Source organism: Oncorhynchus keta, chromosome 21 (assembly GCF_023373465.1).
Source record: "Oncorhynchus keta strain PuntledgeMale-10-30-2019 chromosome 21, Oket_V2, whole genome shotgun sequence".
Lineage (NCBI taxonomy): Eukaryota > Metazoa > Chordata > Actinopteri > Salmoniformes > Salmonidae > Oncorhynchus > Oncorhynchus keta.
The window spans coordinates 2,815,787-2,837,500 of record NC_068441.1 but is presented as its reverse complement, the minus strand read 5'-3'; the positions used below and the strand labels follow the sequence as shown (position 1 = coordinate 2,837,500).

The window sequence follows — 21,714 nt, the reverse complement described above, 5'->3', positions numbered from 1 at the left end:
TGATTTGACTATTTGTTAACCAAACATTTTGGTCTTAAGCATATGAGACTCTATAATGTCTTTTGGCAAGTCTTATAATAATGAATTATCCTGCAAGCTGTAAATAAAGCCTTACCTATAACACACCACTAGAGGTCATCAGTAAACACAAAGAACTTCAGCTCCTACTCTTTCTGAATCAAATGCCCCTAACAACAATCACTATTTGGGTTGACATCTAATTGGGGGAGGAACATCTACAAATACAGGTGTTATGACTTTTTATGTATGAATGAAATTATGGTTGCCTATTTTTTTAAATATTTTTTATATATATATATATTTTTTTAATAAGTAAATATCATATTTTATGGCACTGTTACTTTTTGTATTTATTCCCTGAGCGAGACATTCTGACCTTTTCTATCAAGCTGCCATATTCACTTCGAGGTGATATATGTTGAACTTGTTATGACCTTATAGATGAATATCATATTTCAACCAGTATATAAATAGTGTAGATCTTACGGTGTCTTTTCTTTCAGGAACTTTTTTGGGCAGCTGCATTCATAATAAAGACCAACGATGAATCGTGTAGAAAATATTTTTTTGAGTTTTGACTTAAATTGGATGGCAAGAATAGAAAATGGCTGTCTAGTGATCCTCAACAACCAACTTGATAGAGCTTGAAGAATTGTTAAAAGAATAATGTGCAAATATTGAATATTGTACAATCCAAGTGTGCAAAGCTCCTAGGGACTTACCCAGAAATACCCACAGCACAGTGCATTTGGAAAATATTCAGACCCCTTTCTATATTTTGTTACGTTACAGCCTTATTCTAAAATGGATTCAATTATTTATTTTTCTCATCAATATAAGGACAAGATTTTGCACATTTATTAAAAATTAAAAACAGATACCTTATTTACATGTATTCAGACCCTTTGTTATGAGACTCGAAATGGAGAGACCTGAAAATAGCTGTGCAGCGACGCTCCCCATCCAACCTTACAGAGCTTTCGAGAATCTGTGGAGAATGGGAGAAACTCCCCAAATACAGGTGTGCCAAGCTTGTAGCGTTATACCCAAGAAGACTTGAGGCTGTAATCGCTGTCAAAGGTGATTCAACAAAGTACTGAGTAAAGGGTCTAAATACTTGTGTAAATGCTAAAAAAATGTTTTTGCTTTATCATTTTGTGGTATTGTGTGTAGGTTGATGAGGGGAAAAACATTTCAGTCCATTTTAGAATTAGGCTTATAAAGTAACAAAATGTGGAAAATGTCAAGGGGTCTGAATACTTTTCCGAAGGCACTGTATTGACTCAGATGTGAATACTTACGTAAATGAGATATTTCTGTATTTCATTCTCAATAAATTTGCAAAAAAATCTTAAAACATGTTTTCACTTTGTAAATATGGGGTATTGTCTATGTTAAAGAGATTTCTGAAGTAAGTCGAGTTGTATGAATACTTTCTGAAGGCACTTCACATCATCTTACAAATATTATGTGCAAAGTGAATCTTTGGTCGCAATCAGTGTTTTAATCTTTCTCATTTAAGTCTTGTTTATACCTGGTGCTACAATATGTCCTGTGTTCTGATCTTGTCCACCTTCTGATTGTGCCCACATGTTTAGACAGGTGTAGATTACTAAAACACTGTGTTCTGATTGTGATCCAATCTTCCTGACCATCTCCGGAGGTAGTCAGGGAGCCATTGTCTCTGTAAACAGACCTGGATTTAAATCATAATTATTCCGCCCTGTAAAATCATGAACAGGTAACACCATTGACTAATGGCATCAATAACTGTCTTACTTCTGACAAATAATTTGCATACAGGGAGGGACCATAAAAATCTGATCACAGTGCAGATTAGGTTGACAGATAAGAGCAGGGGTGCAACTTTCACTGGGTACGGATGGACGGGGGACAGGGGAGCATGACCCCTCCCACATTCTGAAATTTGCTTTACCCCCCCCTTCCCCAGGTTTATCACTGCATTGTGTTACAAAAAGCGGCATAGGTGTGCTTTAGGACCATGCGGATGCCACAGAGCGGTCGGGTAGGTGGTTTTAGTGGTTTCAGCCGGCTGGATTTAGGACCGTGCAGACACCACAGAGAGTGTGTACTGAGGTAGCTGTTGTCTGTATGTACTGTGCTTTTTCTTTAAGTTGCAAAAGCAAGCACATCAGAAACTGGCTTCTCTTTATTTGACTGATATAGCTGGCCAGGTAACAGCTGTTTTACTCAACAGAATAAAAAAATATTCCCAGTGCTGAGCTAGTAGTGCAACTGACATGTTAGATAATGTTTCATCCCCTCTAGTTCTGTTTGAAATTAATTAACTAGCTAGCCAGCTAGTGTACCACAGTCAGTTCAGCTCTAGCCTCTAGCTATCTGTCAGATAGCAGTATCTAACAGCTGTTGTGTGTATGGAAATGTTTTGTAGCCTTTGTTTGGTCAACAGAAGTAAATTAACTTGGCTCGTTTACGCCAGTTAATGTACCATTGCAGCTGGTCAAAATGTGGCTAAAGTTAGATATCATTTTGGCCCCAATCACAGTCAGTATAGCATTGATCTGTCAGTTTCCCTAGCTAACTCCCTACTTTGCACACTGACACGGTATAAACAGCTCTATAGGCTTCACAGTTACGATGCACAGTCAGCACACAACACTATGCTCATCATCTCTTAGCAGGATCAGATGGTGACAGCTGTTGGATCAGGGTCAGACAGCCAGGGAAGAGCAGTCTACAGAGCTCAGGTGAATTTTGCAGTGTATTATAACAATCAGTGAATGGATGACAGGTGTCTCAGCAGGATCAGGCAACCAGGGAAGACCAGTCTGTAACGGCACTGAGGTGAACCTTTGCAGATGCAACACTTTATTCGCTCTGTGCAACAAACACTGGACAAGCCACGAGCTTCACAGAGTGAAACTATTTTAAGTTAGATTGACAAACCTCTAAAGTTGATTTCCAAATTGTATAAAGGGTTCAGTAAAACTGAATATCAAGCACTCAGTAATGTAATTCCTCTGCTGGAGGTGTAAAACACAAAAGGGGACATACGTTATATGTTATGCTCTTGTGAAGGCTGGCTAAATGTTATGTTATCCCAGTATTGACACATTTGCTTGTATGTGTATTAAAGTAGTAAAAAGTGAAGTATTTGGTCCCACATTTATAGCACACAATGACTACGTAAAGGTTGTTACTCTACACATTTGTTGGATACATTTTCTGTTTGTTTTGGTTGTGTTTTAGATTATTTTGTGCCCAATACAAATGAATGGTAAATAATGTATTGTGTCATTTTGGAGTCACCTTTATTGTAAATAAGAATATAGTATGTTTCTAAACACTTCTACATCAATGTGGATGCTACCATGATTACAGATAATGCTGAATGAATCTTGAATAATGATGAGTGAGAAAGTTATAGATGCACAAATATCATACCCCCAAGACATGCTAACCTCTCACCATTACAATAACAGGGGAGGTCAGCATTTTCACATTTGTGCATCTATAACTTTCTCACTCATCATTATTCACGATTTATTCAGGATTATTCATAATCATGGTAGCACCCAAATTCATGTAGAAGTATTTAGAAATATATTAATATTATATTCTTATTTTCAATATAAATGACCCCAAAAGGGTCATATTCGATTTTGTGGAAATGCAGGAAATGAGCTTTAGATAAATTCTGAGGGAGGACCTCCAGACCCCCCACCAGGTTATGTCCCCCCCACTTCTAAAACCAAAGTTGTCCCCCTGTATAAGATATACACACAAGGTGTGAATGAGGCTTTAGTTTAGACTGGATTGTATGCTCAGACTAATATATCCAGTTAGCTGGAACTATGCAGGGCACCAAGAATGTGCTTGAGATCGTAATGATACATGGGGACAACAAGACACGAGCCGAAGTCAGCCACCTACGATTCCCCACATTGCAGCTTCTTGTCATTGTTGGTAGCTGACTGTTCAGAATCATAACACCACACGGCCATCTACCTCATCGATGCAAGCTCATCATTTCCGTGACGTTGTCAGCCAACCCGTTTATATATGGAACTTTCTTTCTATAAAGAACCATGCTCATAAGGTTCTAAATGGAGCCTGTATGGTGCTCTAAAGAACCCGTTCCTAATGTTTTATAAAGAAGCATAAAAAAAGGTTCTATATAGCACCAAAAAGGGTTCTGCTATGGTTACATCCCTTTTTGGGGCAATATAGAACCCTTTTTTTTATGGTTTCGATATAGAACCTTCACGGAGACTGCTTCTATAAAGAACCTTTTGCAATGTCAGTGGTTCTTTGTAGAAACCATACATGGGTTTTTATTCTGGATTAAAAGCCATACTATACGGTTGAAATGCAATAGTTTTTATTATTGTGTTTATTAACAAGTTCAATTAGGTGTGGTAGCTCTGGGGGTCCCTGAGGAGAGAATTGAGAACTACTGACTTAGTCAACCATTCTCAATTGACACAAGGCCATACGTGAGTCTTTCACAAGACACTGTCACTGACCATAGTCGTACATAACATGTCATAAATAGCGTAACACAACAGATTAGATCAAGTGGAAGGACACTCACTCACGGTTGCACAGAAAGAGCTGTGAGCAAAGCCAAGTCCCAAAGTATTTGAATGAGCTGCTGCTGCTACATGTACATTTTCTGAACCTCAAAGAACCATTGAAGGGCTCCAAGGGCTCTTTGGGTCATTATGGTTCCACATAGAACCAGCACCCTTACCAAAAACCCCTCGGGGAACCCACATTTTTTTATTGTATACTTCATAGAATTCAACAGAATTGGTAATGATCAATTATGAGATTGGTGATGATGCTTGTTTTCAAGAATTGAACCTGTATTGCAATGGTAAAGATGGCGGAGGATACAGTTTTTGATGTAGATATTCCTATCTATATTTTTTTGGTTACATTTCAAATAAAAATTGCTATTACATTTAAACGCAAGCAAAAGGTACAGAGCATATGACGTACATGGTAATATACAGTGGTCTGGTGCTTTCTAGATGTTTTCTACGGCAGGGTGGAAAACCAACGGCTTTTACCAGTCAGTTACAGACTTTGACTGCATGAGTTTATTATGAGGGGGTTGTTGCTGCACTCCCATTCGGGTTCAGCGAAATGCTCTATTGTAAAAGCCTTTCGGGAGAGTTCCGAAGTGTGCCATGTGAATAATCAAATTTAAAAAAGAGTGAGCTGTTTGCCTCTCTGGGTGACAGCCAAAAGCCAGAGCTGAACCCTATAGCTGAAGCAAAACTCATAACCACATTCCCAGAGGAATGAGTAGAACAGGCTCTGATAAACAAGCACAAGCAGACTGTTCTTCGTCCTACACACAGCAGGTACATAAATGTTAAAGGTATAACTGTGGGCAATGTTAATTTCTCTTCCTTATGTTTGATGCCAATCAAATGTTGTCTTCCGGTGTTTTAAGATACGGGTTATTGATTAAATGATATAATAGGAAAAAGGACAGGCAGATCGTGCAAATGAAAAAGGCAGTTCAAAGGTTGTTTTTTTTTCTTTCTTTGTTGTTTTGTGGTTTTGAAGAGGAATCAGCCCAGAGAAAATTTTAGTCTCAAGTTTCTTCTCTGCATTATAAAAAGCAAAATATTCATTTGCCAACTTTGACTGCTGACACTTACTGGCAAAGGCTGGCAAAGGCTATGTGTACTTACAGGGGTTGGTCAGTGCATGCTTGTTAGTTTCACCCCTTTTCAGCTTGGTGTTGGTGTAATGTACAAGTGCAAGGTGTGATCGTGTGGCCCTTTGTTTGGAGACCTCTGTCCTCCTCCGTCCCCTCATACTGGGTGGACAAACTGATAGACCAGTCTCTGGGAGACATCAGGCTTGCGGATGATGCCCTTCTTATAGTACTGCCGTATGGAGCGGCTCAGCTTGTCGTAGTTCATCGCTGGACGGTTCTTCCTCAGTCCCCAGAGTCTCGCCACGTGAGCAGAGTCTTCGATTTTGAAAATACCTGACAGACAGCAGAGTGAGATTCGATATGGATTACTTTGTCACTGCATTAAATTGTCATTCTCCGTCTTTAAAAACAAAAAATGCTTCTGAACTAATCCCATCAGTTCTTGGCGGTCACACAGTCTGTCCTGCTTACCTTTCTCCTTGTTGAGCCAGCGGATACAGCGTCCGTAGTTGTGGGGTTTGAGGAGCAGCTCTCTGAGGAACTGCCACAAGTGGATGGGCTGGCCTGAGCATGACGAGTCTGCCTCCAACCACAGCTCCTCTCCGCCTGCACAGAGGGATGAGCTATGAACATACGCGCGCATCCCGCCCCCCACACACACACACACATATTTTCTAACAAAACTGCACTATACATGACCCTCTGGTCTTCTTCCTAGGAGCTATGAACCCACACAACTGCCACTACTCCTTCCCAAGGGCCATGAACACTCTGGCCCTCGAGAAATGAGATTCATGTCACTTTCTTTCCTAACAAAGCTAATAAAGTAGAGGCTAAACCTACCTGTGATTTTGCTGTCACCAACGGAACACCTCTCTTTCATCCAGGCAGCTGTAGAGAGGGAAAGAAGGGAGAGAAAGAGAGAGATGTATTGTTGTATTGTTTGAACAGAATGATAAAAGCTTCCTTATCCTGAGGAGAAAACAGTAGTAAACTACAGTTTGTGCAGAATGTCTGTCTAAACCAGTCATCAGGGCCAGCCTCATGCATAAGCAACAAAAGTGATCACTTGGGGCCCCCGCAAATACATTTTTTTTTAAAAATCATTGCTGAATACCGACCAGGCTCGCAGAGCATGTGTTTAGGGGACCTGACTTTCAGGGGGCCCCAATTGATTTTGTTAGTCTTTCTCACTCATCTATCATATTAACATGGCATAAGCTTAGGGCTCCCAAAAGTCTCGGGCCCTGCCAGTCATACAGCTATTATAACACACCTGACTTCCAGATGTCCAGGTGGGCGTGCAGGGTGTCTCCACACTGAGGGGACCTCTGCCTGAAGTCCTCTTCACTCATGGCACACAGGTCTTTTCCAGCGAGCTCCTGGAAGGCCTTGCCGGCCTGAGGCAGTCTATACAGGTGCTCTGTCCACAGCAACCACTTCTGGACGTTCCCCGAGCTCCACTCTATGGGGTCTGGGGATAACAGATAAGAACGGTCGCAATAACACTATTTTGAATTGTCCCCTATACATCTACTGATGTTGAACAAATTATTAGCAAACGAGCAGTAACATTTACTGTAAATGTCAACTGCATGTCTGTTGGCCTGCAATAGGGAGGGATTTATTCAGGATAGAGGGTTACCAAAACAACCATGAACACAGTGGAGACCCTAGATGTGTGTGCTCCCCACACTGCAGAATCAGTTTATCTCTGGTCACACACACACACACACACACACACACATACAGAGTGCAATCAAATGCTGTCAATCAGAGGTCAATTACTGTCTTCACCATAAAGTGTTTATTTGCCTTGTCTTTTCTCTGCGAGCTTCGCTCTGGGTGAACTCTAATCGCAGGCGTGGCCTAGGGAGAGTGGTGGTTTGCATAAGGTGGGGTACTGTTCTGTTGTGTACAATCGTTTTCATCAGTTGAAACGCACCACGAGGCCACATTTTGGATACAGCGGGAGCAGCAGGAGGAGAAGAAGTAGGGTCTCTGTGATGAAAGGGTGTGGCTGACAGAAGACATCTTACAGTACACACAGTACTGTATGCCCTTGACCTGCTGTTTACTTTGCCAGATGAACAGACCTCACCCATGCACTGTGTACACGGCTGTTGGCAGGCAAGCAGTACCGTCATTCCCACTAGGTCCTGTTGGGTATTTGTTAAACACATGCAAAGGTTGGGATTATACAGATCCTGGAGCAAACAAGCATGACTTGCGTCAGCGAGACATAGTTCATCATTAAGAGCTGTCATCCATCTCATTATCATCTTGCGGCAGGCGGATTCTGCAGATGTGTCTGCTCTGAATCAATATATCAATACCTTGTGTCAATACCTGATTGGACAGTATGCATGAATAGGCTGGAATGAATGGCTCTGGTGTTTTTCATGCTCATGAAAGGGAGACAGGATCATGCAGTAGAGGCAGCCATAGATGAAGAATTAGGAAAAAGTGTAAAGTCCCTCAGTCCACGGACTATGGCTCATCAAGCCGAGTGGTTGGAGCATTGGGCAAGTAACCGAAAGCATTGGGCAAGTAACCGCTGGATCGAATCCTCAAGCTGACAAGGTCTCCGGGCGACGAAGATGTGGATGCCATTCACGCCCCCGCACCTATCTGATTCAGAGAAGACACGTTTCACAGGCGGAAGACACGTTTCAGTTGTACAGGTGTACTGCATTCAGTTGTACAACTGACTAGGTATCCCCCTTTCCCTTTTCCAAAATATGGACAGCACAGAACGCTGATGTGACAAGGATCAATTAATCCTACATAGAATCGGTACCCACCACAAAACATATTTTAAACAGGAATGTCTATTCTACTAACTCCACTAATTCTAGCACGAGAGTGGCCGTTTGCTACTGTAACAGTACCTACCTGGGATGATGTTGAGCAGCTTGCAGGCCGTCTCGATGTCCTTCAGCACCTCCCCGACCACCATGCTTTGGACCTGCTCCAGGGATCGCTCCTCCTCCTGGCCCTCCAGTCCCGGGGAGAGCCCCAGGGCCTGGCTGTCGATGACGGGGCACTGCTCTGGCTCCTCACGGTGCTCGGTCCTGGTTATGGGAAGAGGCACAGGACAAGCCTGACCCGAGGAAGCCTCGGTCACCTTCACCAGCCAGGTGGAGTCCTCGGTGAAGAGCATGTCGAAGCAGGACAGGTGAAGGCCCGGAAGGCCGCGATGCTCAAGAGCCTCCATGCAGGGCTTGGTGTCCTCCATCTCCCAGGCCATACCAGCCTCTGCACCTGTCCTGTCTCCCAAGGGGCTTTCAGGCAGACCTAGGCGGGACGGAAACAATGGGCTGCTGCCCTCTGATGATAGACTCTCCCCTGGACTCGACATGGCTGCTGCCTCCTTGTGAGGGAAGAAGAATGGATATTTAGTTTACAATAGTCATAAAGATTTGCCAATTTCAAGAATGTGATAGTACCAACAGTTTTTCCTATTTGATATGTTAATATATTGTGTGTGTGGAGATCAGTGGTGTAAAGTACTTAAGTAAAAAATACTTAAGTACTACTTAAGTAGTGTTTTGGGGTATCTGTACTTCACTTTACTATTCATATTTTTAGCAACATTTACTTTTACTTCACTACATTCCTAAAGAAAATGACTTTTTACTCCATACATTTTCCCTTACACCCAAAAGTACTTGTTACATTTGGACAGGAAAAGGTCCAATTCACACGCTTATCAAGAGAACATCCCTGGCCATATCTACTGCCTCTGATCTGGCGGACTAGGTAAACACAAATGCTTTGTTTGAAATTACGTCTGAGTGATGGAGTGTGCCCCTGGCTATCCGGCAATAAAAATCATTTTCAAAGATTGTGCCGTCTGGTTATACTTTTTACTTTTACTTTTGATACTTAAGTACATTTTAGCAATTCCATTTACAGTTGATACTTAAATATATTTAAAACCAAATGCGTTTTTTTAACTTTTACTAAAGTAGTATTTTACTGGATGACTTTCACTTTTACTTGAGTCATTTTATATCAAGGTATCTTTACCTTTACTCAAGTGCGACAATTGAGTACTTTTTCCACCACTAGTGGAGATACAGGGCATTGACCACATTCACACAGTTCATGACGGGATAATGAAAACCAGCCGTTTGCCATCAAACTTGGTATGATCCTGCAACACCTGTGTGCTATGTGGATCATTATCTGACAACTTCCCATAAGCCAACTTGTTGACCCAGGGTAAACAAGTGTTTCTTCATTCGTGTGGGAATGAGCAGAATCAAGCTCTAGTTCTCTTTCATATATCCAATTCAGTTTGATGTAAGACTGGAAAACATGAATACTTATTTCACTGAAAACCCTGTAAAGAAAGTGTAACCAGTGACCTACGTGAACATCATGATAGCCAAACTGTAATAACCTCTTGGAATTAGTCAAATTCGACTAAGAAGTATTATTTTTTTTAAACAACATTATACAGTAGATGATGTTCTTGCAGTAAATCAAAAGCACAATACCTTCAAGAAACTATACCTTCGCGCCCAAATCTCCGGCTGCTAAACGTGCAACAGTTTCGAAAACGTTAAGAAAGCCCATCAGAGGGACTGCGGGTATGACTCCTCCAGAGTGATGCACAGTGAACAGAACAGAAACTGAGGTGAGAGCATGTTTGCAGAGGCTCTTTAAATGTGTCCTGAGTCAAGTGAAGACACAGGGGGAATGACCCTTTAGAGAGTGCACAGAACCAGCAGGGCAGGCATGGGGCAAAATGGATTGCACTGAGTCTCTTACTTGTGGGTCAGTGGCCCAGAATGGGTGGTGACTTGGGGGTAGGTGACTTGTATTGAGGCCTAAAGCGGTACGACCGCCTGCCTTTTCCTTTCAAGGTGCCGTCTCCACAGCCCTCTGGCTCCACTGTCAGCTGGAATTTTTAATCAAATGAAAGAAAGATAGTGTGGAGGAGAAGACACCTCAAATGTAGTATGATGTTGGGCCAGTGTTGTTGTCTGCTAAGGAACAGTCCCATAAGAATTTGGAGGAATTTGTACTTCTTGTGTCAATTCACTCCGTTTACGTACACACTGGTTTCAAGGGTTTTGCCCTGCCTCATGTAAAGCGGCCCAAAGTTATTCCTCACCATGTGACCTGAACAGGAAAAACGCCTTTCCTTAGAAACTTTCCACACAGCTGCAATACGACTGGCATCAGAGTGACATCCTAAGTCAACATCAAGAGGTTGTCAGCTGTACCACTGACCAGTGTAATCTCAGGATGACCTCACTTATGATTCACAGTGTACCTGGCTACCTGCTGCCACAGGTGGTAAATGGGAAGAAACTTCGCAGTCATAGAGACAGGGGTTATCAGTAGTTGTGCCGTGGTAAAAGACGCCTGCTATCGCACAGCACATGTTCAAGGAGAGACATGGTTTGTTTGCCCAGATAGACTGTAAGCCACTGTATTCATAAAACAGCTATAACACTATTGTACCACACCCAGCAACTGCAATCCAAACCATCTATATTTATGTTGATCAATTGTTCCACTTGTTATATGGTTGTTTTTCAAAGAAACTAAGAAAGTGATTGAACTGATCAGACTTTGAATATTCCTCAGGGTGAGGATATGGCTACTTTAGCGTTGCAACAATGATCCTTGCGGGAACACAGTTGACAGACTGTACCAGTCCTATTAACCCAAAGGAAATTAAGTTATCCTCTCCAAAAGAGCCCTCATCTCTCTCTCTCTCTCTCTCTATTCTCCACATCTCCAAACCCCTCCCCATTCCTCCTTTTATCTCCCAATTTCCCGCTAAGGGTCTGGGGATAACCCAATGTCTCTTCTCTTCATCAGGAGTCAGATTAAAAAGCGCCAGGCGGTGTACCGGCCAAGCCTGCTGTGTGTCCACTCTCCTCTGTAACAGCTTGCGCTAAGCCCATTAGCCCGGCAAATTTAGCCATATTAGCTTTTTCCAAAAGGGGAGGGGACGGGAGAAAGAGGCACAAACATGCTCCCCAGGGGAAGGATTAAGGGCCTGACTGATCTCTAAATGAGTTCGGTCAAGACGGTGATATTCATTTCAGGAGAATTAGGCTTCGCTCCATTTGCTGGCCAGGCCTTAGACACACAGTCAGATGAACCATAGCCATGAAGGCAGCCATCCTCCCTGGTAACCATTCAACCACTTTTTATTTATCTTTCTTATATTTTTGTTGACATTCTCTGTAATCAAAGCGCGGATGAGTCTCTCTGTATCAGACTGAGAAATGAAACAGCAGCACCGTGGCAATGTTCCTCAGGTGGTAACATTTTGGTCACATTCCTAACGTGTGATTCAAAATTGTGTTCAGAATCTAAAATAACACCTAGGTTTTTTACCTGGTGTTTTATTTTTATTGCCAGTGAATTCAAATGTGCGGCTAGATTCCCTCGCTGTGCTTTGGCTCCAACAATAAGTACATCGGTCTTTGTCTTGATTTAGCTGGAGGAAGTTGTGAGCCATCCACGTATTTAAATCACACTAATACTAATAACTCATCCGTGGAGCTAAAATCCTCTGGTGACGAAGAAATGTAAAAGTTGTGTATCGTCTGTGTAGCAGTGAAAACCGATGCTGTGCTTTCTGATAACACTGCCATTTTTTTCAGGAACAGGAGTTGAATACCCTGACTGCTATATATTCTGTAAAACAACTTTTGAAACAAAAGAGTGCATCAGTAATAGACATAGGGAGACACAACAGTCACCAGATTTCACTTGTTGAGTTCTCTCCCTGTGCACTTCCAAAGAAAGGGCTCCCTTGTTTGATTTTGGAGTTAAAGACGTATATACAGTCAGGTGTGACTGTTTGCTGTGTGTGTATGGTTTAAAGAGAGATTTGGGGCTCTATTCAACCAGATCTGCTTTAGTCGACATCTGCATAGCAGATGCAACAGCTGTCAAATCCACAAGAGGCTCCTGGCATTATACCTAAAGCGGGCATTGCCATTAGCAGCACGGAGTCGCATTATGAGAAATCCCATGCAGCCTTGTTCACAAGTTCAAAGTTTGAACACTACACTAAACTGAAATGTAGGATTATCTACACCTCCATTAGGCTGATGGAAACATTTTTTTTTGTATCCCCTTCTTCTCCCCAATTTTGTGATATTCAATTGGGATCCAATTATGATCTTGTCTCATCAGCTGCAACTCCCCAACGGGCTCGGGAGATGGCGAAGGTCGAGTAATGCATCCTCCGAAACATGACCCGCCAAGCAGTGCTTCTTAACACGCTTAACCCGGAAACCAGCCACACCGGTGCTACAGCACCTACATTTAAATGTGTCTACCATGTCCACAGTGTGTCCGGATTCCCTTTTCCCGCGGTATATTCAAATGCCAGTATGCATTCTACAAATGGTGGAATAGGCAAAACATGCTAATAACGCAACAACAACGGATGGGAGTCGCTAAATACTGTAGCTAACTAACTTGGGGTCCCAAGTGGCACAGTGGTCTGAAGCACGGCATCAAGGTGTCACTATAGAAACGCTGCTTCGAATTCAGGCTGTATTGGGTGTCCCATAGGACGGTGCACAATTGGCCCAGCGTTGTCTGGGTTTGGCTAGTATAGGCGGTCATTATAAATAAGAATTTGTTCTTAACTGACTTGCCTAGTCAAAGGTGAAATAAAAACATTTAAAATATGTAAACTAGCCAGCTGACATCTGTAGCAAGCAATGCTAAAGGGATTGCAAACGGGTTAGCATAACTCTAGCCAAACAATTCTAGGAACGTATTTCCTCCATTCGGTCGCAAAACAACGTCTTCTGCAGACTAGTTGGAGTAGTGCTGATGACGTCATCCACGGTATGGGCTTTCCGGTTGTGTCCAGACTGAGAAGAAAACCGAACACAATGCATACCTGACAGAAGTGGTCAGCCAGCTCTGAACACAATCAGACCACAAAGTGACTTTTGTGCGTCTAGACCCGTCTTTTCAATTGCGTTCTTCGTATTCTGATAGCGGAAGTGGTGTGTAAGTGTCAAGTGTAGACATGACCTAAGTGAACGGTTTCTTTGTGTGCCTCGCTGTTTTGCAGTTGTTGTAACATGGGACCATTTTCACCTGTAATGCAGGTGCATTGGCATCAGGCCAGGTTCTTCAGAGAGGAACACCCTTTTGAGTGGGTGGCTACAGTTACCTATAGGGGTGTGCCAACCTGAAAATACTGGTATTCATAATCGTAGGACTATTAGTAATTGACAGTTAATAGTCGGATCGGATGATACTTGTGATCGGAAAACACACAAGTGTTTTAATATGCCTAAAATAGATGTTGGCAAAATACCAATCTCTGCGAAATAAACTGCAGATTATGAGCAGCGCGTGGAGGGGTTTGTGTCCTCAATTTGCAGCAAGCAGTTTGCTGTCACTCATTCAGAATGCGCATCCACGTTGAATCTTTTCTCCGTACCCTCGCCCCGCTTCCGTTAGATACAGTACACTGCACATTGATAGCTTGAGCAAACGTCCTACCCATTTGATTTATTATAGCAGCAGGAAGCAGCAAGAAATGATCAAACCGAAACATGCAAGGAGAAGTGGTTAGTTGAAAATATGAAGCGAATCCAGTGGATTTTAGAAATACAGTTTAGCTCTATCCAATCAGAGCAGCTAGATCAATGCACAATGCCCTTCTATATACAGACAGCCAGACTAACCAGTTGAGTTATTTAGACCACGTAGCACCTTGCATTTTATTGAAAGATCTGTACCCTGTCTGGCAACCGAAAATTACTTTTTCCCCGATCACGGATAGGCTAATAACAAAAAAAGATTAGCCTACCCATTGCCCATATCTGTTAAAATACTTGTTTTGTCCGATTAGGCTACTCGGCACACCATACTTTTCACCTTTTCCAAATGCTCACATAACACTCAATCTTGATAGAATATTATCCTTTAAGAACTACACACGCACGTTTTGAGTGTTTAGTGCTATTGAGCAGCTGTACCCTTAATATTTCCTATCTCTTAAGAGGCGGTTGCTACATGCTCAAGTGCTGTTGTGTTATGGTTTGGGTAGCAGCCAAACCAAACCATTGTTACTTTTATGATACATTTACAGTGCCTCCAGAAAGTATTCACACCCCTTGACCTTTTTCACATTTTGTTGTGTTACAGTCTGCATTTAAAATGGATTACATTTTTTAAAAAATTGTCACTGGCCAACACACACAACCACATAATATCAAAGTGGAATTATGCTTTTGTCTACATTTTTTACAAGTTTATAAAAATGTTTAATCTGAAATATCTTGAGTCAATAAGTATTCAACGCCTTTGTTACGGCAAGCCTGAATAAGTTAAGGAGTAAAAATGTGCTTAAAAACTGTTAGGATCTGCCCCTTTTTTCAATTTTCGCCTAAAATGACATACCCAAATCTAACTGCCTGCAACTCAAGGCCTTGAAGCAAGGATATGCATTTTCTAGGTACCATTTGAAAGGAAACACTTTGACGTTTGTGGAAATGTGAAAGGAATGTAGGAGAATATAACACATTAGAGCTGGCAAAAGATAATACAAAAAAAATATATATATATATTTTGTAAATGTTTTGTACCATCATCTTTGAAATGCAAGAGAAAGGCCATAATGTATTATTCCAGCCCAGCTGCAATTTAGATGTTGGCCTCGAGATGACAGCAGTGTATGTGCAAACTTTTAGACTGATCCAACGAACCATTGCATTTATGTTCAAAATGTTGTCTCAAGACTGCCCAAATGTGCCTAATTTGTTTATTATTAACGTTTCATGTTCAAAACTGTGCACTCTCCCCAAACACCAATGAAGTGAAAAAGAAAGCCAAGTTAACAAACAGATTCCCGACCATTTCGAATCCCACCGTACCTTCTCCACTATGCAAACTGGTTTCAGAGCTGGTCATGGGTGCACCTCAGCCACGCTCAAGGTCCTAAATGATATCATAACCGTCATCGATAAGAGACATTACTGTGCAGCCGTATTTATCGACCTGGCCAAGGCTTTCAACTCTGTCAATCACCACATTCTTATTGGCAGACTCAACAGCCTTGTTTTCTCAAATGATTGCCTCGCCTTGTTCACCAACTACTTCTCTGATTGAGTTCAGTGTGTCAAGTCGGAGGGCCTGTTGTCCGGACCTCTGGCAGTCTCTATGGGGGTGCCAGAAGGTTCAATTCTCAGGCCGACTCTCTTCTCTGTATACATCAATGATATCGCTCTTGCTGCTGGTGATTCTCTGATCCACCTCTACGCAGACGACACCCTTCTGTATACTTCTGGCCCTTCTTTGGACACTGTGTTAACTAACCTCCAGACGAGCTTCAATGCCATACAACTCTCCCGTGGCCTCCAACTGATCTTAAATGCAAGTTAACCTAAATGCATGCTCTTCAACCGATCACTGCACGCACCTGCCTGCTCGTCCAGCATCACTACTCTGGACGGCTCCGATTTAGAATATGTGGATAACTAAAAATACCTAGGTGTCTGGTTAGACTGTAAACTCTCCTTCCAGACTCAGATTAAGAATCTCCTATCCAAAACTAAATCTAGAATCAGCTTCCTATTTCGCAACAAAGCATCCTTCACTCATGCTGCCAAACATACCCTCGTAAAACTGACCATCCTACCGATCCTCGACTTCGGCGATGTCATTTATAAAATAGCCTCCAACACTCTACTCAACAAATTGAATGCAGTCTATCACAGTGCCATCCGTTTTGTCACCAAAGCCCCATATACTACCCACCACTGCGACATGTACGCTCTCGTTGGCTGGCCCTTGCTTCATACTCTTCACCAAATCCACTGGCTCCAGGTCATCTACAACTCTCTGCTAGGTAAAGCCCCACCTTATCTCAGCTCACTGGTCACCATAGCAGCACCCACTCATAGCACGCCCTCCAGCAGGTATATTTCACTGGTCACCCCCAAAGCCAATTCCTCCTTTGGCCGCTTTTCCTTCCAGTTCTCTGCTGCCAATGACTGGAACATACTGCAAAAATCACTGAAGCTGGAGACTCATATCTCCCTCACTAGCTTTAAGCACCAGCTGTCTGAACAGCTCATAGATCACTGCACCTGTACATAGCCCATCTGTAAACAGCCCATCCAACTCCCTCATCCCCATACTGTATTTATTTATTTAGCTTGCTCCTTTGCACCCCAGTATCTCTACTTGCACATTCATCTTCCTTACATCTACCATTCCAGTGTTTAATTGCAATAGTTTAATTACTTTGCCACCAAGGCCTATTTCTGCCTTATTTATTGCCTTATCTTACCTCATTTGCACTCACTGTATCTAGACTTTATGTTTTCTTTTTTTCTACTGTATTATTGACTGTATGTTTTGTTTATTCCATGTGTAACTCTGTGTTGTTGTATGTGTCGAACTGCTATGCTTTATATTGGCCAGGTCGCAGTTGCAAATGAGAACTTGTTCTCAACTCGTCTAGATGGTTAAGATGAAAAACAAAAACAAAACAAAAAACAATAGCATGGTATTCTTTCACTGTAATAGCTACTGTACATTGGACAGTACAGTTAGATTAACAAGAATTTAAGCTTTCTGCCAATATCAGATATGTCTATGTCCTGGGAAATTGTATCGTTAGTTACAACCTCATGCTAATCGCATTAGCCTACGTTAGCTCAACCATTAGCTTAACCAACCAAGGTACACTGATCCCGAAGAAGTTTTAAGAAGTCACATAATACGTGGCATGGACTCACTTTGTGTGCAATGATGGCGTTTAACATGATTTTTGAATGACTACCCCATCTCTGTACCCCACACATACAATTATCTGTAAGGTCCCTCGGTCGAGCAGTGAATTTCAAACACAGATTCAACCACAAAGACCAGGGAGGTTTTTCAATACCTCGCACAAAGATGGGTAAAAAATTGGTAAAAAAAACAAACATTGAATACCCCTTTGAGCATAGTAGTCATTAACTACACGTTGGATCGTGTATCAATACACCCAGTCACTTCAAAGATACAGGTGTCCTTGCTAACTCAGTTGCCAGAGAGGAAGGAAACCGCTCAGGGATTTCACCATGACGCAAATTATGACTTTAAAACAGTTACAGAGTGTAATGGCTGTGATAGGATAAAACTGAGGATATAGTTACTTCACAATACTAACCTAATTGACAGAGTGAAAAGAAGGAAGTCGATACAGAATAAAAATATTCCCAAACCTGTTTGCAACAAGGTACTAAAGTAGTACTGCAAACATTGTGGTATAGCAATTCACTTTTTGTCCTGAATACAAAGTGTTACATTTGGTGCCAATCCAATACAACAGATTACTGAGTACCACTCTCCATATCTTCAAGCACTGTGGTGGCTGCATCATGTTATAGAGATGCTTGAAATCGTTAAGGACTGGAGAGTTTTTCAGGATAAAAAATAAACGGAATGGAGCTAAGCACAGGCATAATCCTAGAGGAAAACCTGGTTCAGTCTGCTAGTAGATTCATTCACCTTTCAGCAGGACAATAACCTAAAACACAAGGCCAAATCTACACTGGAGACAGTGATTGTACCTGGGTGGCCGAGTTACAGTTTGGACTTAAATCTGTTTGAAAATCTATGGCAAGATCTGAAAATGGTTGTCTAGCAATGATAAACAACCAATTTGACAGAGCTTAACGAATTTTGAAAAGAATAAAGGGCAAATATTGCGCAATCCAGGTGTGGAAAGCTCTTAGAAAGAAAGACTCACAGCTGTCATCGCTGCCAAATGTAATTCTAACATGCATTGACTCAGGGGGTTGAATACTTATCTAATCAAGATACATTGGTGTTTTATTTGTGTTTTTTATAAATGTTAGAATATTTCTTCCACTTGGACATTACAATGTATTTTGTGTAGATCGTTGACAAAAAAAATCACAATTTAATCTATTTTAATCCCACTTTGTAACAACAAAATGCGGAAAGAGTCAAGGGGTGTGAATACATTCTGAAGGCACTGTAAAACCATCAGGCACCTGTGCCATTCTGGTCGTCCACCAGGGGAGAGTTTTGGATAATGCCATATTTCTCGTTTTTATTACCTCAGGGAATCCTTCACTATCTATAATTGGCAAGATACCTTTCATGTACTGGCAGATAAATTGGTCTGTGGTCACATTTGTGATCAGTCCCCTCCTTTATTCCCTGTACTCCCTGTTCCCTCATGACTGCACGGCCAGGCACGACTCCAACACCATCATCATTAGTGGTTAGAGTGTTGGACTAGTAACTGGAAGGTTGCAAGTTCAAACCCCCAAGCTGACAAGGTACAAATCTGTCGTTCTGCCCCTGAACAGGCAGTTAACCCACTGTTCCTAGGCTGTCATTGAAAAGAAGAATTTGTTCTTAACTGACTTGCCTAGTTAAATAAAGGTAAAAATAAAATAAAGTTTGCAGATGACACAGCATTGGTAGGCCTGATCACTGACAATGACGAGACAGCCTATAGGGAGGAGGTCAGAGACCTGGCCAGGACAACAATCAATATGGCAACTGCACGGCCTTTGACCGCAAGGCACTACAGAGAGGGTAGTGCGAACGGCCCAGTACATCACTGGGGCCATGATTTCTGCCATCCAGGACCTCTATACCAGGTGGTGTCAGAGGAAGGACCTAAAAATTGTCAAAGACCCGAGTCATAGACTGTCCTCTCTGCTACCGCACGGCAAGTGGTACCGGAGCACCAAGTCTAGGTCCTAGAGGCTTCGAAACAGCTTCTACCCCCAAGCCATAAGACTCCTGGACACCTAATCAAATGGCTACCCAGACTATATTGTATTGCACCCTCTCCCCTTCTTTTACACCACGGCTACTTTGTTGTTATCATCTATGCATAGTGTCACTTTAATAACTTTAATACATGCACATATTACCTCAACTAACTGGTGCCCCCGCACATTGACTCTGTACAGGTACCCGTCTGTATATATTCTCACTATTGTTATTTTACTGCTGCTTTTGAATTACTTCTTAATTTTATTTCTTATTCTTATCTTTATTTTTTTGTTAGGGGCTCGTAAAGTAAGCATTTCACTGTAAGGTCTTCTAATCCAATTTGAAATTGATTGACAAACATCAGAAGTACTCAGACAGGTGCAATGTTGCAGAGTTGGAGCATACAGATTCTCTAGTACCTTTATGTTGAATAAAATACAATAAAATGAAATACCACATCGATGCTATATGACAGGGAATTATAATATTTTATCAGCATAAAAGCTGCATCTTTATAAAATGTAACCCCATATACCTTTGAAGTTATCTTATGGGGTAAAGTAATTTTCTTTCAGAAACGTTAAATTAAGACCAATGCAGAGCGAACAGCACCTGATAAATTACTGATAAGAACACACCTTGGAGACAATTCTGTGGCTTTTTCATCCATACACACAGACTCCACAAAAAGTACATCCTGTCTACCTGTCCGACTCCTTACCTGGGCCAAGGTGTGCTGGCCTCTGGGTGGTCTCAGGCAGGGCTGAGACTGGTGCTGAGTGTAGACAATACAGGACCCCAACAGGTGTAAGGTAGACTTGTGGTGATGATTACCTCTAGTCCAGTTAGCTCAGATTCCAGTCTCTTCTGTCAGTCTGCAGGTGTCTGGTGTTTTATGATGGGCCAGGAGATGCTCCAGGCAGGCGAGCAGGTTGACAGCAGGTAGGGAAAGCAGGCCTATAAGTAACCCAGAAGACTGATGAAGAATCCTCTACCTGGGGGCCTGAGGCAGTCTACTGGTCTCTGCTGGATCTTCAAAGGCGCAGACTTATAAAGGCGCAGCCCAAAAGCACACTAAGGCTAACTAATGCTATCAGTGACAATGTACCTGCTGTGGGTGTGACAGAGGGAGAGTGAGAGTGTGTGAAGGAATTCCAGTACCATTGACTGCGGGTCATATTTATACTAGGGCAGCCTTGTTTACCTAAGCACACACAGTCTGTGTGAATGTGTGTGTGTGTAACACACATAACACAAAGTAATTTCTCAACCCTGTTAGTACAACGGCATCTGATCTTTGTTCAAAGTATGTGGGTGTCTGAGTGTCCATGACAGCTTCCTGTTTAATCTGGATGATTCTGTACAGGTTAAGTGAAATTTCATGGGAAAATAGACTAAGTCAGTTTGAAAAATGATTCAGGTGGTTAGAAAATGATACTTGAAAATAGTTATTTTGATGTAAAAAAAAAATGCAATTGTCATCTTTACTTGAATGTAGTTAGTACTTTACTCTACTTCACATGTCCAACCATCTTGGGAAATGAATTCAACATAGATATTACACTGAACAAAAATATAAACGTAACATGTAAAGGCCCATGTTTCATTAGCCAAAATAAAAAATCCCAGAAATGTTCCAAACATACAAAAAGCTTATTTCTCAAAATAATGTGGCACATCATTTGTGCCAAAATATTTTATCCCACTTTGTAACACAACAACATTTGTGCTAAAACATTGACACACTAAAATTTGTGCAATTGTTTTGGGAGCAATAAGCTTTTTGTGAGTATGGAACATTTCTGGGATCTTTTGATGTGTGTTTTAGTGATCATTTCTCCTTTGCCAAGATAATCCATCCACCTGACAGGTGTGGCATATGAAGAAGCTGATTAAACAGCATGATCATTACACATGTTCACCTTGTGCTGTGACAATAAAAGTCCACTCTAAAATTGACAGTTTTGTCGCACAACACAATGCTACGGATGTCTCAAGTTTTGAAGGAGCGTGCAATTGGCATGCTGACTGCAGGAATGTCCATCAGAGCTGTTGCCAGAGAATTTAATGTTAATTTCTCTACCATAAGCCACCTCCAAAGTTGTTTCAGAGAATTTGACAGTACGCCCATCGTGACATGGGTTATGGTATGGGCAGGCATAAACTACGGACAGTGAACACAGTTGTCTTTGAAATGCACAGAGATACCTTGATGAGATCCTGAGGCCCATTGTCGTACCATTCATCACCATGTTTCAGCATGATAATGCATGTCG

General features: G+C 41.9%; 1 protein-coding gene across 4 annotated transcripts; it reads right to left on the bottom strand.

The window, feature by feature from the left end:
* Window positions 1-4,766: 4,766 nt before the first annotated feature.
* On the bottom strand, window positions 4,767-20,579 carry LOC118399942 (SAM pointed domain-containing Ets transcription factor-like). Of its 4 annotated transcripts, none has more exons than XM_035796175.2 (6): window positions 20,160-20,579; window positions 8,576-9,053; window positions 6,957-7,154; window positions 6,524-6,571; window positions 6,152-6,286; window positions 4,767-6,013 (listed from the first exon to the last, which is right to left on the bottom strand). In XM_035796175.2, the coding sequence occupies exons 2-6, from the start codon at window positions 9,039-9,041 to the stop codon at window positions 5,835-5,837; spliced, it is 1,026 nt and encodes a 341-aa protein (XP_035652068.1). In that variant the 5' UTR covers window positions 9,042-9,053; window positions 20,160-20,579; the 3' UTR covers window positions 4,767-5,834. The 4 variants fall into 4 exon arrangements, with proteins under 4 accessions (XP_035652068.1, XP_035652069.1, XP_035652072.1 ...); XM_035796176.2 differs by having other exon boundaries at window positions 20,273-20,579; XM_035796179.2 differs by lacking the exon at window positions 20,160-20,579 and adding an exon at window positions 13,575-13,697.
* Between the last annotated feature and the right edge of the window lie 1,135 nt (window positions 20,580-21,714).